Here is a 14555-nt window from a genome sequence, read left to right on the forward strand (position 1 = left end):
CTCCCTTGAAGCGTTAATATAATCTTAAAAAATCGGGAGTCAAATATCAGGGTAAGAACCTGGAAGATAAGAGAAGCAGGGAGCAGCTGCCAGTCACCTCCTGCCTCTTCTGTTTCTCTGTCTAAAAGGGTGGAGATCCTCTCTCAGCCCCACCTTACTACTACTTCTCATCTATCTGTCTACAGTTCTCCAAATTTTGGTCAGCTGGTGGCTGGCTCTGCCCTCTGACTCCAAGCAAGCTTTGTCAGAACACAATCAAAATATCACACATTCCCCACCCCTCCACCGCTGCTTTTTGTTTAAATAAAAAGGGAAAGTTTTAACTAACAGGAAAAACTATACAATAAGTACAATAACTATATACAAAAATATACAGAAAATAATTACATTAACAATGTCCAGTCCATTTGCCTTTGACAAATTCAGTGAAAATACTCCATCATCTATCTTGTTTTGGGGAGTCCAAAATATTGTACCTAATTCACTTTCTATCCTAACTTGTATTACCAACCGAAAACTATCTTTTTATGTCTCTCCACCTTATATACTTTATACTTCTTTTGTGAATTTCTTTTCTGAATCTGGCAAGGAAAACTATATCTAGTCAACTTCATCAGAGACCTGAAAAGGATCTAATATTACCTGAGTAAACAGGAAGTGCAGAGCAAACAACTTCCAAAACTGAGAAATGACAGAGATAGCTAGCTGGCTGCCTGAACAGTCACCCAAGGCTCCTCTGTAATGTTGGGGCATCCATTTTCAGCCTGCAGGCTTAGAATATCTGACAGACTTTTCTGTAAAACAGGATTTTTGAAGGACTATCCTGCCTTATTATGGCAAAGTTTGGTAGTCACTTTTTTGTATGTTTTGCTTGTCCATATTGGACAGCATACTGTTGATGCATAAAACTAATTAATTTTATCAATAAAAACCAGGATTTAGATATCAGGGTAGAAACCTGAAAGAGAAGTAGGGAAGCAGTTACAGTCTTTTCCTGCCTCTACCTCTCCATACAAAATGGGCTTAGATCCTCTCTCCATCCTGCCTTGTCACTTTCTCTCTCTTCTCTGTACAGACCTCCAGACCTCTATGATTAACTAGTGGCCATCTCCACCCTCTGACTCCAAGCAAGTCTGTCAGAACACAAACAAAATATCACACATTTCCCCTGTTTTTGTCTAAATAAAAAGGGAAGGTTTTAACTAACAGGAAAAACTATATACAATAAATACAATAACTATATACAAATATATACAAGCAATAACTACATTAACAATGTCTAGTCCATAGCATTTGACAAATTCAGAGAAAATACTCTGTTATCTATTCTATCTTGGTGAGTTCAAAATGTTGTGTCTAATTCACTTTCTATCCTAACTTGCATTACCAACCCCAAACTTTTATGTCTCTCAACCTTATATACTTTACACCTCTTGTGAATTTCTTTTATAAATTTGGTAACAAGGAAAACTATAATTATAACTATCTAGTCTTCAACTCCATCAGAGACCTGAGAAGGATATAATATTACCTAAGTAAACAGGAAGTGCAGAACAAACAACTTCCAAAACTAAGAAATGAGACAGCTGGCTGCCTGGAAAGTCACCCAAGGTTCTTCTAATGGTAGGGCATCCATCTTCCACCTGACAGGGGCGGAGCCATCAGCCACAGCTAAAAACAGCTTCCTAGTTGTCTCTCTCAAGTTAGTGGCAGCCTACAGGTTTGAGCTACTGTATGGCGGGTTTGTGGCGTGTGGTGAGCAGTAGCGTAGTATGGCAGTTTTTAGCTCTGTTTTAGAATCTTCTTTCTCAGGTTTTAGGTGGAGACTCTTGCCAACCTGTTGGGTGCCATTTGTAGCTAGGGTTTTTTCCCCGGGTCCCTCCAAGCCCCAGCAGTCTGACAGCCCACTTATAAAATAATCACTCAGACACTTATATTATTTAAATTGTTTGGCCTAATGGCTCAGGCTTCTTGCTCGCTGCTCTTATATCTTAAATTAACCCATTTCTATTAATTTATAAGTTGCCACATGGCTCATGCCTTACCAGTACCTTACATCTCACTTGTCATGGCGTCTCTCTCCTCAGCCTTCCTGTTCCCATAATTCTCTTCTCTCCTTGTCTTGCCTATACTTCCTGCCTGGCTACTGGCCAATCAGTGTTTTATTTATTAACCAATCAGAGCAACACATTTAACATACAGAACACCCCACAGCAGGAAGTCACCTCTCCTATCCAAGCATCATCGTGGTTATGAGATTCAATATTGACCATACCTCAGATCCATGGGTGCTGATCTTGCCTTTAAAGGCCTAACTACCCGTTTGCATTGTGAATTGGCATTTTCAAAAGCCAAGATTCAATTATTACTTGTCTAACTGCTGAATTTGTATCATATCTACAGCTGAGGTCAATCTTTGGGGAAAAAAAATCATTGGTTTCTTTTGGGCCTTGTATAACTTTAGTAAGTGACTCAATTTCTTTCCTAAACTTCTCCAATTCTTTCCTAAGCATTCAAAGCTGCTGCACGGAATAGAGCCAAGGTGTGTTCATCATTTATAGACTGTCTTTGTACATCAGCACAATCACCCTCTCCAAGAAGTTGTTCTTGGGAAATTTCAATACCTCTAGCCCTACTTCATGTCTCTTCACAGCAGTAGAACAGTGATTAGACAGTTACCCAGGTAAGTCATAGCTGCTTCCAACTTTTTATGTCTTTTTATTCTTAAGTAAATTTATTTGTAGTAGTGTTTCCTTTACAAAAATAGGTGCCCTGTGTTTGGGACAAAGATTTTAAGAATTGAGATGTCATCCTGATGGTTTTTTCCTTTGATGTGTATGTAGTGTTCTTCTCTGTCTTTTTTGATAAGTCTTGGCTTGAAGTCTATTTTGTTAGATATTAAAATGGCTACACTAGCTTGCTTCTTAGGTCCATTTACTTGGAATATCTTTTTCCCACCCTTTACCCTGAGGTAGCATTTATCTTTGGTGTTGAGTGTATTTCTCGGATGAAGCAGAAAGATAGATCCTGTTTTCATAGCCATTCTGTTGGTCTGTGTCTTTTCCGGGGTGGGGGGAATTGAGACCATTGATACTGAGAGATATCAATGACCAATGATTGCTGATTCCTGTTATTTTGTTTTTGTTGTTGTCCTTACTGTTGGTGGTGTTTGTGTGTGTGTGCTTCCCTTCTTTTGAATTTGCTGCTATGAGATTATTAATCTCCTGTGTTTTCATGGGTGTAGTTAGCCTCCTTAGGTCGGAGTTTTCCTTCTAGCACCTTCTGTAGGGTTGTATTTGTTATTTGTAGATAGATATTGCTTAAATTTGACTTTATCGTGGGATATCTCTTTTTTTTTCCATCTATGGTGAATGAAAGTTTTGTTGGGTATGGTAATCTGGACTGGCATCTGTGGTCTCTTAAAGTCCGTAGCACATCCATCTAGGCCCTCCTGGCTTTTAGTGTCTCCTTGGAGAAGTCAGGGGTAATTTCAATAGGTCTCCTTTTATATGTTACTTGGTCTTTTCCCCTTGCAGCTTTTAATATTCTATCTTTGTTCTGTATGTTTAGTGTTTTGATTATTATATGGAGAGGGGACTTTCTCTTCTGCTCCAATCTATTTGTTGTTCTGTATGCTTGTAGTGTGACTGGCATCTCCTTCTTTAGGTTAGAAAAATTTTCTTCTATGATTTTGTTGAAAATATTTTCTGGGCCTTTGAGTTGGGTTTCTTCTCCTTCTTTTATTCTGATTATAGGTTTTGTCTTTTCATAGTGTCCCAGATTTCCTGGATGCTTTGTGTCAGAATTTTTTTTTATACATACTTAACATTTTCTTTGACTAATGTATCCAATTCTTCCAATCGTATTTTCAGTACCTTGGATTGTTGTGGATGATTGATTGATAAATAAAACACTGGCCAGTAACCAGACAGGAAGTATAGGCAGGACTAGCAGAGAGGGAGCAGCATGTAAAGGCAGCAGGTAAAGCCACAGAACACATGTCGACATATAGATTAACAGAAATGGGTTAATTTAAGATAGAAGAACTAGATAAACAGAAGCCTGTCACAGCCATACAGTTTGTAAACAATATATAAGTCCCTGTGTGTTTACTTGGTTGGGTCTGAGCAGCTGCGGGACTGGTGGGTGAGAGAGATTTGTCCTGACCGTGGGCCAGGCAAGACTGGAGAAAACTTCAGCTACATCAGATTCTCCCTTCTATCTCTTGTATTTTGTTGGTGAAGCTTGGCTTTGTAGTTTCTGCTCAAATTCCTAAATTTTTCACTTCCAGAATTCTCTCAGTTTGTGTTTTCTTTATTGATTGTTTTTCTATTTTTAGGTCTTGAACAGTTTTATATAGTTTCCTTTCATACAACTTTTTGTTTGTTGTTGCCTGTATTTTGTGAAGGGGTCTGTTCATGTCCCCTTTGAGGACTTCTATCATCTTTATATCATTGGTTTAAAGGTCTTTTTCCTGTGCCTCAGCTATGTTGGAATATTCAGGGCCTGGTATGGTACAATAGCTAGGCTCTAGTGGGGATATATTGTCCTGGCTGTTATTGATTGTGTTTATATGTTGGCATCTAGGCTTTGGGATGGGTTTGGGATGATTATAGGTCTATGTGCTGATTTCTGGATTTGTCTTAATTGAGGGGAGGGTTTTGTTCCTTGGTTTCTGTTTCCTCTCTGGAATTTTGGAGAGTATAATGGTTGTGTGTTGCCTGTTCCCTGGCTTTCTTAGATGGTACGTTCACAGGGAATGCTTTCTGGTGTTGGAGGCTGGAATAGTGGGATGAGTTGGAGGAGAGAAGAGTGGAGAAGGTCTTTTTGATTCCTTGGGGATGAGGTCAGAGAGGAAAGGGAGACCACAGCAGATTTCCTGATACAGAGATGGGGATGAGACGGGGGTGTTGGATCTAGGAGCAGTAGGAGATGTATGGGTCCACTTTTAGCCTACTTGTTACCCTGGGAGAAGCAGCCCTTAGGTTATCAGGGAGTGCCTTCTGGGGTTGGAGTCTGACAAAATAACAAGCGTGGGGAGGAAGGTTAGAAGGGGAAGGTCTGTGGGATCCACAGGAGATGGGAGGTAGGGCAGAGAAGGTTGCCACGGGTATTCTGCTGCCTGCTGGAGTTGGGGGATGGGGATAAAGGGATGAGTTGGGGGAAGGAGGGTTAGAGAAGATCTTTGTGATTCACTGGAGATGGGAGCATGGAGGGAGGGGAGGCTGCAGCAGATGATCTGTTAGAGAGCTGGGGATGAGACTGGGAGATTGGATTTGGAGGAGTGGAGGAAGAGGTGAAGACCCGCAGTTAGCCTGTCTGTTTTCCTGGCCTGCTTGCCATAAGTATATATAGTATCACAACCTGTAATTGAGACCTTATTTCTATCCCCAAAGGCTGAAAATAATGACAGTAAACAGGTGAATAGGTTTTTTATTTTCTTTTTTTTTGAATTTTTTTTTATTAACATGACTTTTGTATCGATTCTTTGGGAATTTCACATCATGTACCTCAATCCCAGTCATTTCCCAGTCCCTCTGTATCCGTCTTTCACCGTTGTAGTATTTCTTCCCCCCCAAAAAGGGAAAACTAAAAAAAGAAATTATAAAAATAATAAAAATGCAAAAAAGAATATTAATTCAAAACAAACCAACCAAAAAAAGCTAACAAGAAAAAGCAAAAAAAAAACAAAAAAAAGCCAACACTCTGCTCCTCCATCTTTCCTGCCTCTCCATCGCCTCTTCGTTTGTAGTGGCACTGGGAGCTGCGGCACGGCCGGCATGCAGTGTCATCTTTTCTCCACACAGCTTTCCCTGCAAGCGTTTATTGCTTAATGGGTTCTTGGTCAGGTTCAAGGCCTCTGACTTCTGGTTCACCATCACTATGGGACCCTCACTGAAGCTCCTCTTGGGTTGAAGGGAGCAGGCAAAAAGCACCTTGGCCCAAGTGCAGTCATTTGACTTCAGACTCCATTTTCCTTGTCGGGTGAAATAAAGTTCAGGGTCCCAAGCCCTAGAGGAGCTGAGAACTTTCCAAAGGGTGACCAACTTCTTCTCTAAACCACAGAAATAGTCGTTAGGCATCTTTAGTTCTCCAGAAACATTATGACTGTTCCTAACAGTAGAAGGAACAAATGAATCTGATTGGTTGGACTGAGGACTATCATTGTATATTGGTCGACAATGATGGAACACTCAAAGAAGCCTCTGATCTCTAAATCCTGATGGGTGAAAATTGTAACTCTAACTTAGCAACAAATGTTTGTGAATTTCATGCTTCTAAATCCTGCTTATTCCCCTGCTCGGGCTATCAGAAGAAACAAGGCTCCCGAGTCCTTGTCCTGCACTTCTGATGGATTAGTGACCCACTTATGTGGTGATTTATTAAAATCTCTGGAACCCATGTCTCTTTCTTTCCTCTTGGTGCATTGTGGGCTGGGTTTAACAGAATACAGTTGCCCCGAGTCATGGAGATCCTGTGGGTTTGGTTCCATAGGACCAGTCCCTTCATATACTCTCCAGCAGGTTATAGATGGGGTAGATATGGGGGAGTGCCCACTTAGAGCCCAGGATGTGTGTCTGGGTGGTAACTGGGTTGTTCTGACCAGACTGCTGGGACCACCCTGATCAGGTGAGTGGCTCTGCCATGCCCATGGCGAAAGGTGGGACCAACTTTCCCATGTCATTGGGGTCCATTATCCCAGGACCTGAGAAGGGTAGGGTTAGCTCTCTGGCGAGGGGGAATGTGGCTCAGCATGGCCCTGTACTTCAACACATGGTTCAACACATGGTTCTCATGGGCCCCTGTGGTAACACAGGTCATGAACATCAACACAGACTCCAGCTATGGCAGGACCACAGACCCAGACATGGCCATCAGAAGCAGGTTAGACCTGGATGTCACCATCATCAACACAGACTCCAGCTATGGCAGGACCACAGACCCAGACATGGCCATCAGAAGCAGGTTGAACCTGGATGTCACCATGGCCCTGGCCCCGGGTGGCAGCACAGACCTTTGAGATCAGCATGGTCCCTACATAGTTTACTGTGATAGCTGGAAGCAGGTATGGAAACACTATATCTCCTTGTGAATGCATTTAACTGTGAGAAGACTTCAGCAGGAAAGACGTAAACACAGCTTCGAGTCCCTTAGAAAAGAAGCGGTGCTGAGGCTGGAGGGCAATACAAGCAAAGCAGCACCCTTGCTCAACAAAATCTTAGTCAGTGCCCCGGCTGCTGTGAAGAGACACTACAACTATGGCAACTCTTACAATGAAAGCACTTAATTGTGGATGGCTTACAGGTCAGGGGTTTAGCCCATTATTGCCATAGTGGGCAGCAGGGTGGCGCTTAGGCAGACCTGCTGCTGGAGAAGGAGCTGAGAATTCTACATCTGGATTGGCAGTGAGCAGGAAAAGCCGAGTGAGCCACTAGGACTGGCTTGAGTTTCTGAAACCTCAAAACCCACTCCTCAGTGACACACTTCCTGCAACAAAGCCATCCCTACGCTAACAAAGCAACAAGTCCTAATCCTTTCAAATAATGCCAGTCCCTAGGAGCCTACAGGGGCAATTTTTATTCAAACCACCACAAAGTAAAAATCTTTTGACATCTTGTTTGGGAAAAAATAAAAACTACACAGTTCTGCAACTGTGTAGCTAACACATGCTGAATATTTGCAAAACAATATGGATACTATGTGTGGATTTTTGAAGGCCCTTATGTCCATCATTAACTTATGAACTGGAATTAAGCCTGATAAATTGTGGCACTGTAACATGGAACTTACAGCAGTTCTTTAAAGATTCGTTTATTTTTATTTTATGTGTATGAGTGTTTTTGCCTGCATGTGTGTATGCATATCATGTGTATGCAATGCCTGAAGGAGTCAGAAGAGGGCACCAGATACTTTGAAATTACTGATGGTTGTGAGCCACCTGTGGGTGTTGGAAATAAAACTCAGACACTCTACAAGAACAAAAAGTACTCTCCACCTTCCAGCCACTTCTCCAGCACCACAGAAATATTTAAGAGGCACTGATATAGTTTGATCTTTAATTTTTCATACTTTCTTGCACTGTGACCAAAAATATTTCTAACATATAGTCATGTATTAAAACTCTGTAAACAATGTTGCGATTTGATGAGTCAAGGAGAGAAAAACCTGTCTCGTCACAGGACGAAGGACCCTGCCATCACAGCATCACTTGCCGGGATGCACTGGGGGAGGTCCGTGTGTCTGTCCTCCCCACTTCAGCTACTCCCTTTTCTTCTTCTTTCCAGCTTTACCAAACTTCCGGCAACAAAAGAGGCAACACTTCATGATGATGAGCATCACAGTCAGCACACAGGCCAGCAGGAATCCAAGCACATCCAGAGAGTGGTACTGGAACCAGGTGAGGTCATGTGCTGCCACACGAAGGTGCTTGGCTCCTTTGTGGCGCATGACATACTCAACCCAGAAGACGGCTCTGTCCAGGGGCTTCACTGGCTGATCGTGGTGGATTCTTGATAGCCGCATGGCATTCTCCTTATAGCTAGAGATAGCAATATGGAAAACCAATTAGTTTACTTAAGTGCATCAAGCCTATGGAAGGTTCAGGGAAAGCATCACAAGACTCAGTACATTCCTTAGATTAGCCCTTGATACAGTGTGTTTCTTTTTTTTGGGGGGGGGCATGTTTGAAAGTTTGCCTCAAGGTTGGTATTTTCTGAAAATTCTTTCCAAAACTGAAATGGGAAGTAAATCTTTGCAGCAGAGGAAATATTAGTAAGCTGTTTCAAACACTGCAAAGTGGGTGGTTCAACCCAGTCTGAAGATGATCCATTGATGCTTTTGTGAAGATACTGTGCCAACATTCTTTGTAAACTCAATAGAAATGCTATGAATGACTAAAAATGGGTAACTGGTGAGAAAGCGACATACTTTACACAAAGATGACATAAGGGCTGAGATGCAGCTCATTGTTTCCTTGTCTAGAATTCAAGCCCTAGTAACAGAGGCAGAAGCAGGGAATGACAAGGATGCAGAGGATGTGGTACTTGTCAATTATTTTTTACCTTTCCACATTCTAATTGTCTCTATGGGGCCCTGAGGCTGTGGCGTGTACCATGCAGCATGTGTGGAGGTCAGAGGAAAACTTGTGGGAGTCAGTTCTCTGCTTTTATAATGTAGCTTCTGGGACTTGAAAGTCAGGCTGACAGGCTGATCAAAGGCAGGAGGATGAGTATTACTAGCAGAAGTGAATGCTGGAGTCTAATTCAGTACAGCAGCTAGTAAAAGAGCATGGATTTCCTGAACAGTTATTCTGGATTCTAGCTGTTTTGCTATTAGGAACCTATTCAAAGAAATGGTAAACAACATATCAAAAAGATCCCTTAAGGTCCATGGTTTTTGCAGCCCTGGTCATGAGAGTTAGGAAGTGGAATTGTGGGATGATGGAGAAATAAAATGTGGTATGAAAACATAGTTGAATATTATTCAACAATTATAAAGAAGGAAATCTTGTCTTTATAATAATAAGGATGAAATTGTAGGATATTATACAAAGTCATATAAACTAGGCCCTAAATGAAAACACTGTACAATCTCATCACTGTGTGGAAACTGCAGAGCTGATTTCTAGAAGGAGAGTGTAGAACAGTGGTAAGCTGAGTCTAGGAATGGAGAGAGTTTGTGGGGATAGAGAAACATCAGCTAACATGCATCCTGTCACTGGCTAGCAGGAGAGTGCCCTATAGTGAGTCAGTGATTGAATTACAAGTTACATGTCTTCCTGTAACTTGTGGAATGTGGAACAGGGGACTTTCAGCATTGACAAAAATAAAATTATATCTGTCTTAGGATATGGAAATGGTAAGCATTTTATTTAGTCATTACATATTATACATATATATATCTATATACATATGCACATATATGCATAATTATTCTACATTTGTCCGTGAGTAAGGATTATTTAAAAAAAAAAACAGGGCTGGAGAGATGGCTCAGCTGTTAAAGGCTAGGCTCACAACCAAAAAAAGAATAAAAGTTTCAGAAATTTTAGTCATTACTTGAAATATTTTAAATTTAGCTTCATTATACCATTTGTTGATTTGATCATCTTTGGAGAAATTGTGTCTTTTCCATCATCAAATTATTCTAAACTAACTGCTTGTACAGCAAATCAACAGGGATAGTTTACAGTCTTCATTGACAGATTAAGTTTTATATTGTTGTTGTTTTCAAACTTAGACTAAAGATCAGATGAATTCTACTGTGACCTTGGAGAGAACCTATCTGTACCAGTACCAGTTGAACAAAATCACTGTACTTACGAAGGGTCATTTGTGACTGTCTTCACTGCACCAACCAAATCTGTACTGGACATTGTGAGAAAGTCCAGTCTAACACCTGCTCCTTTGGCCTTCATACGAACAACATTATCAAACTGGTCTCCAAACAAAGGAATGCCAACCACAGGGATCCCGTGGTAGATCGCCTCATAGATGCCATTGGTGCCACCATGAGTTATAAAAGCTCTGGTTTTAGGATGACCTAGGAAGAGGAGAAATTAAAAGCAAGTATTAATCATGACTCTGAGAAAGAAAATGAGAGGCAGGAAAAATGGCACAGAAAGGGTTAATATTCTTTAGATAGCATTATCATAACCTCAAGACTGCACTGAATTCTCCCATGTCTTAGAGCAAGGAACAGTGCAAGTCCCCAGAGCATTATTGAAGGCCACATAGAGGAGGTGCAGTGTGGAAGCAGAATGATTTTGTACAATGGACAAAAAGGGCACCAAGTAGTATGTGAAAGCATCGGCTGTGGTTCAGGAGAGTGTGTTCTCTTAAAGAAACAGTGAAGCCACTGCTCTGGATGGGTTGGCTCACTGTGATGGAATGAGACTGAGGAAATTTCATCACGGGGTACCATCTCCTGTTGTGGGGTCTTGGAAGGAGCATAGTAAATGAAGAGTCATTAATGAAAGAATACCATCCCCACTGGCATTTACAATTGCCCTGCAGTAGGGGAAATGGTCGATGTAAGATATAGACATAGGAGGTGGAGAGAAAGAAGAAGTGACTTCATGTATCTGAATGGCAAATACAGCAGAGATAAAAATAGATTCTCCCATCTCAAATGTTACTAGAATATTCCCATTACTTCTTGTATCCATTCTCCCCAGGACTAGATCACAGCTGTCATAAATGCATTAGTGTTGACCGGCCATTCCTCATGTCTCAGGTCTTTCCTGATGCTTACCGAGAAGGTCGTTCTGGGGGATCCATTTGTAGAGCCTAGTGTTGGAGCCCAAGGTGTCTGGCTTCTTGCCTTCAAATCGCCAAAGAACCTGTTAAGATGAAGCTAGCCTCTTATTACTTTGATCAAATGTCAAGTTACTCAGGCTAGAATTCTGGATAGATTAACAATCAATGAAGACAAATGCCCAGTCTGGAGGAGCCAGGAGGTGAGGATGGATGATGGGAACCGTGAAGAACTACTGCAGCAAGGATGCAACACTCTTCACTCTCCTGCATTTATTCTCATGTTTATCCAAGTGTCAGCATGCCACCTTAACATTTAACCAACTGCAACTTAGACCAAGTTAGGTCCAGCAATGTCGAGCAAGAGGTAAGAAATGTGTGAATGTTAATTCCAGTTCAACAATCCATCAAAGTTACTAATGTATATCTGGTTTTATTTTTCCAATATATATTTATAGCAGTTTATTTCCAAATATACCATGTGTCCATGGTATTTGATTTAGTTCACTTATAATTACTTTTTTCTTAGGTATTTTATTGGATTAAGTTTTTGTAGTGTGATGCATGGTCACTTCAAGACAAGTTCCCAAGTTCTCCTGGTTTTAGAATTAACAGTCTTAGTCCCCCAGCTGAAACTGAGACTGGTAAATCCTGTCCTACCTATTTTTTTTTTTTTGGAATAGCAACATAAATATACCATGCATAGGTCCATTTTAAAATGGGGGTGATCACTTTTGGCCAAGATTACAAAGGAATATGACACTACAACCTCAATTCCAATTTTTAAACATATATTTTTCTTTTACTTAAGACAGATTTTTTTGTGCATATATTCTTGCTTGTGGTTTCCTCACCTATAACCCCTACCCCAGATCCTCATCTCTCCTCCTATCTAATGAGAGTTTATTTTCATTTATGTGTAAGTTAGTGTGTTTGCATGTATGTGTGTCTGCCTGTGTGTGTGTGTGTGTGTGTGTGTGTGTGTGTGTGTGTGTGTTCATATGTATGGGAACCGTGTCTGTCTGTGTGAGTGTATGTGTGTGTGCATGTGCATGTGCGTGTGTGTGTGTGTGTGTGTGTTCATGTGTATGGGAAGTGTGTGTGGGTGTCATCTGAGCCCTGAAGAATGCTTTGGATTTCATGGGATGGATTTATAGGCAGCTGTGAGCTGCCAGACATAAGGGCTCAGAACTAAGTTAGATCCTCTGGGTGAGCAAAACGTGCTCTTCAAGGATGTTCCTCCTCTCCCTCTCGCACCACTGCCAATGTCGAGTGCCTGCTTATCGCTGCTGGGCCAGTGCACTTACTACTTATAATTAGCAGTCTGATTACACTGTAGTTGTGTACCAGTTTTCCTCCAAGGTAATGGAGGAAGTGACAAGGCAGACTCTATGTATGTGCCTACGATACCTTCCTAACACTAAGTTCACAAACTCCTGCTAACTGTTTTTCTTTCTGAACACAATGTTAATAACAAAGTTATTAATCAAAAACACCACCTACTATTTGGCATCTGTCCCCTGTCTTTCTGTGTCACAGGTGACTTCAGAGATGAGCTAGAGCTATCGGGACAACTTCAGTTTCACACAGGCGGTTTCTGCCATCACAGCTGAACAGGAATTGACCATCTTAGTGAGGATGCAACACTGAGGCACTGTATCTCACCTTCTGTGGAATCTGGGCAAGGCCTGCTGCAATCACATTGGCCCTTTCTTCTGTTAGGGTACCCACCATGGACCCCAGGGAAAACACCACAACACCATGTTCTCCAGATGACTGGACAAAGTCTTCTATTTCCTGTTAATGAAATATCAGCTCATCACTAACAGCAGCAACACCAAATAATGAGCATAGAAACTGACACCAACATCCACAGGAAAAAACTGAGCAGCATTATAAATGATTAGAGTAGTGGGTTCTTAAAAACTATTCACATCCACATATAAGATATACAGTTGTCACCAACTGTAAGGTTACAGTTCTCTATGTTAGATTTATGTACTTATTCATACAAATAGCCCTGGCTTATTTCATCTTGAAAAACAAGATTTGTAGCAATTAATTCTGAATTCCTCTTTCTCCTTCCCAGTCCCTAGTTTACTGGCTATGAATTTTTAAGAGCAAAGAGGAAATATGGAAAGAAGGAAAGGGGGAAACGATGTAATTATAATCTAAAAAATTAAAAGGAATAATAAAAATGCTCAATTGAGAAATGTATATGAATAAAAATAAGTTCTACTCATACTCTCCTTGCAATACTATGTTTGGTTGAAAAAAATGTATGGTTTTAGTCTAGCGATATCATTCAGTGATCGACTGTGAGCTTAGGGTGAACAAGTCCCGGGGTTTAACCCCAGCAAACACACATTGCAATTAATTTATTTTTTGTTCTCTTCATGTAATACACACACACACACACACACACACACACACACACACACACACACACATAAAACCACAACATGATGTATATGTTTAGGAAACAAATCCTGTTATCTAAATCTTTGGTCCTAAAAAAAAGTGCAATGTCAAATTTACTTCTTCCCCTTAACATTTTCTGAGTAAATTTGTATTATGCTTGACAAGTTAAGTATTTTTTGATGCAATAATTGTAATACATATATATATATGTATATAGTATACATTTTAAACTAATACTTGGTTGTTTAAATTCATTTCATTGTTTCTTTAATCAATAATTGTTATGAATAATAATTATTCATACTTATTTTTCTGTGTACAGTTTTCTAGGAGTCTACTGTGAAACAAATGCCAATGATTTTTTTTTATTGACACTGATTAAATCAAGGTAAACAGTACACTCACCCAACTGTATATTACTCAAAATTTGAGAATGCTCCAAATCCTGTCTCTTAGCTACTCTGGAATACACAAAGTGTGTTTTTTGTTTGTTTTTCGAGACAGGGTTTCTCTGTGTAACCTTGGCTGTCCTGGAACTCACACTATAGACCATGCTGGCCTCAAACTCACAGAGATCCACCTGCTTCTGCATTCCAAGTGCTGGCATTAAAGGTGTGTGCCAGCATCACCCAGCTTTCCAAAAACATTTTAAAATGTATGTTTTAAATGATTTTCATTAGTATAATGGCTTCATTACATTTATTTACTATGTGTGTGATATCTGAAGAAAGTTTAGAGACTTACCTTTTTCCTTTCACCATTCGGGTCCCAGGATCTAACTCAAATTCAAAGGCTTTGTTGCCAGTGACTTTAAGCCCCAAGCACCTAGCAGGCCTGCATTTTGCATCCTTGATGTATTTTGTCAAATCCACATTTTCA

At 40.6% G+C, this 14555-nt stretch overlaps 1 protein-coding gene across 1 annotated transcript in view; it reads right to left on the reverse strand.

Annotated features, from left to right (window-relative positions):
- Positions 1-8043: 8043 nt before the first annotated feature.
- Positions 8044-14555, reverse strand: part of LOC102920950 (UDP-glucuronosyltransferase 2B31-like) — a 47005-nt gene continuing 40493 nt past the window's right edge. The window contains exons 4-7 of the mRNA XM_006983806.4: positions 12921-13052; positions 11254-11341; positions 10323-10542; positions 8044-8539 (exon numbers count right to left, since the gene is read on the reverse strand). Of these exons, the coding sequence (XP_006983868.3) occupies positions 8260-8539; positions 10323-10542; positions 11254-11341; positions 12921-13052 (720 nt within the window). The 3' untranslated portion in view covers positions 8044-8259. The remainder of the gene's footprint in view (positions 8540-10322; positions 10543-11253; positions 11342-12920; positions 13053-14555) is intronic.

This window comes from Peromyscus maniculatus, chromosome 10, assembly GCF_049852395.1.
Source record: "Peromyscus maniculatus bairdii isolate BWxNUB_F1_BW_parent chromosome 10, HU_Pman_BW_mat_3.1, whole genome shotgun sequence".
Taxonomy (NCBI): domain Eukaryota; kingdom Metazoa; phylum Chordata; class Mammalia; order Rodentia; family Cricetidae; genus Peromyscus; species Peromyscus maniculatus.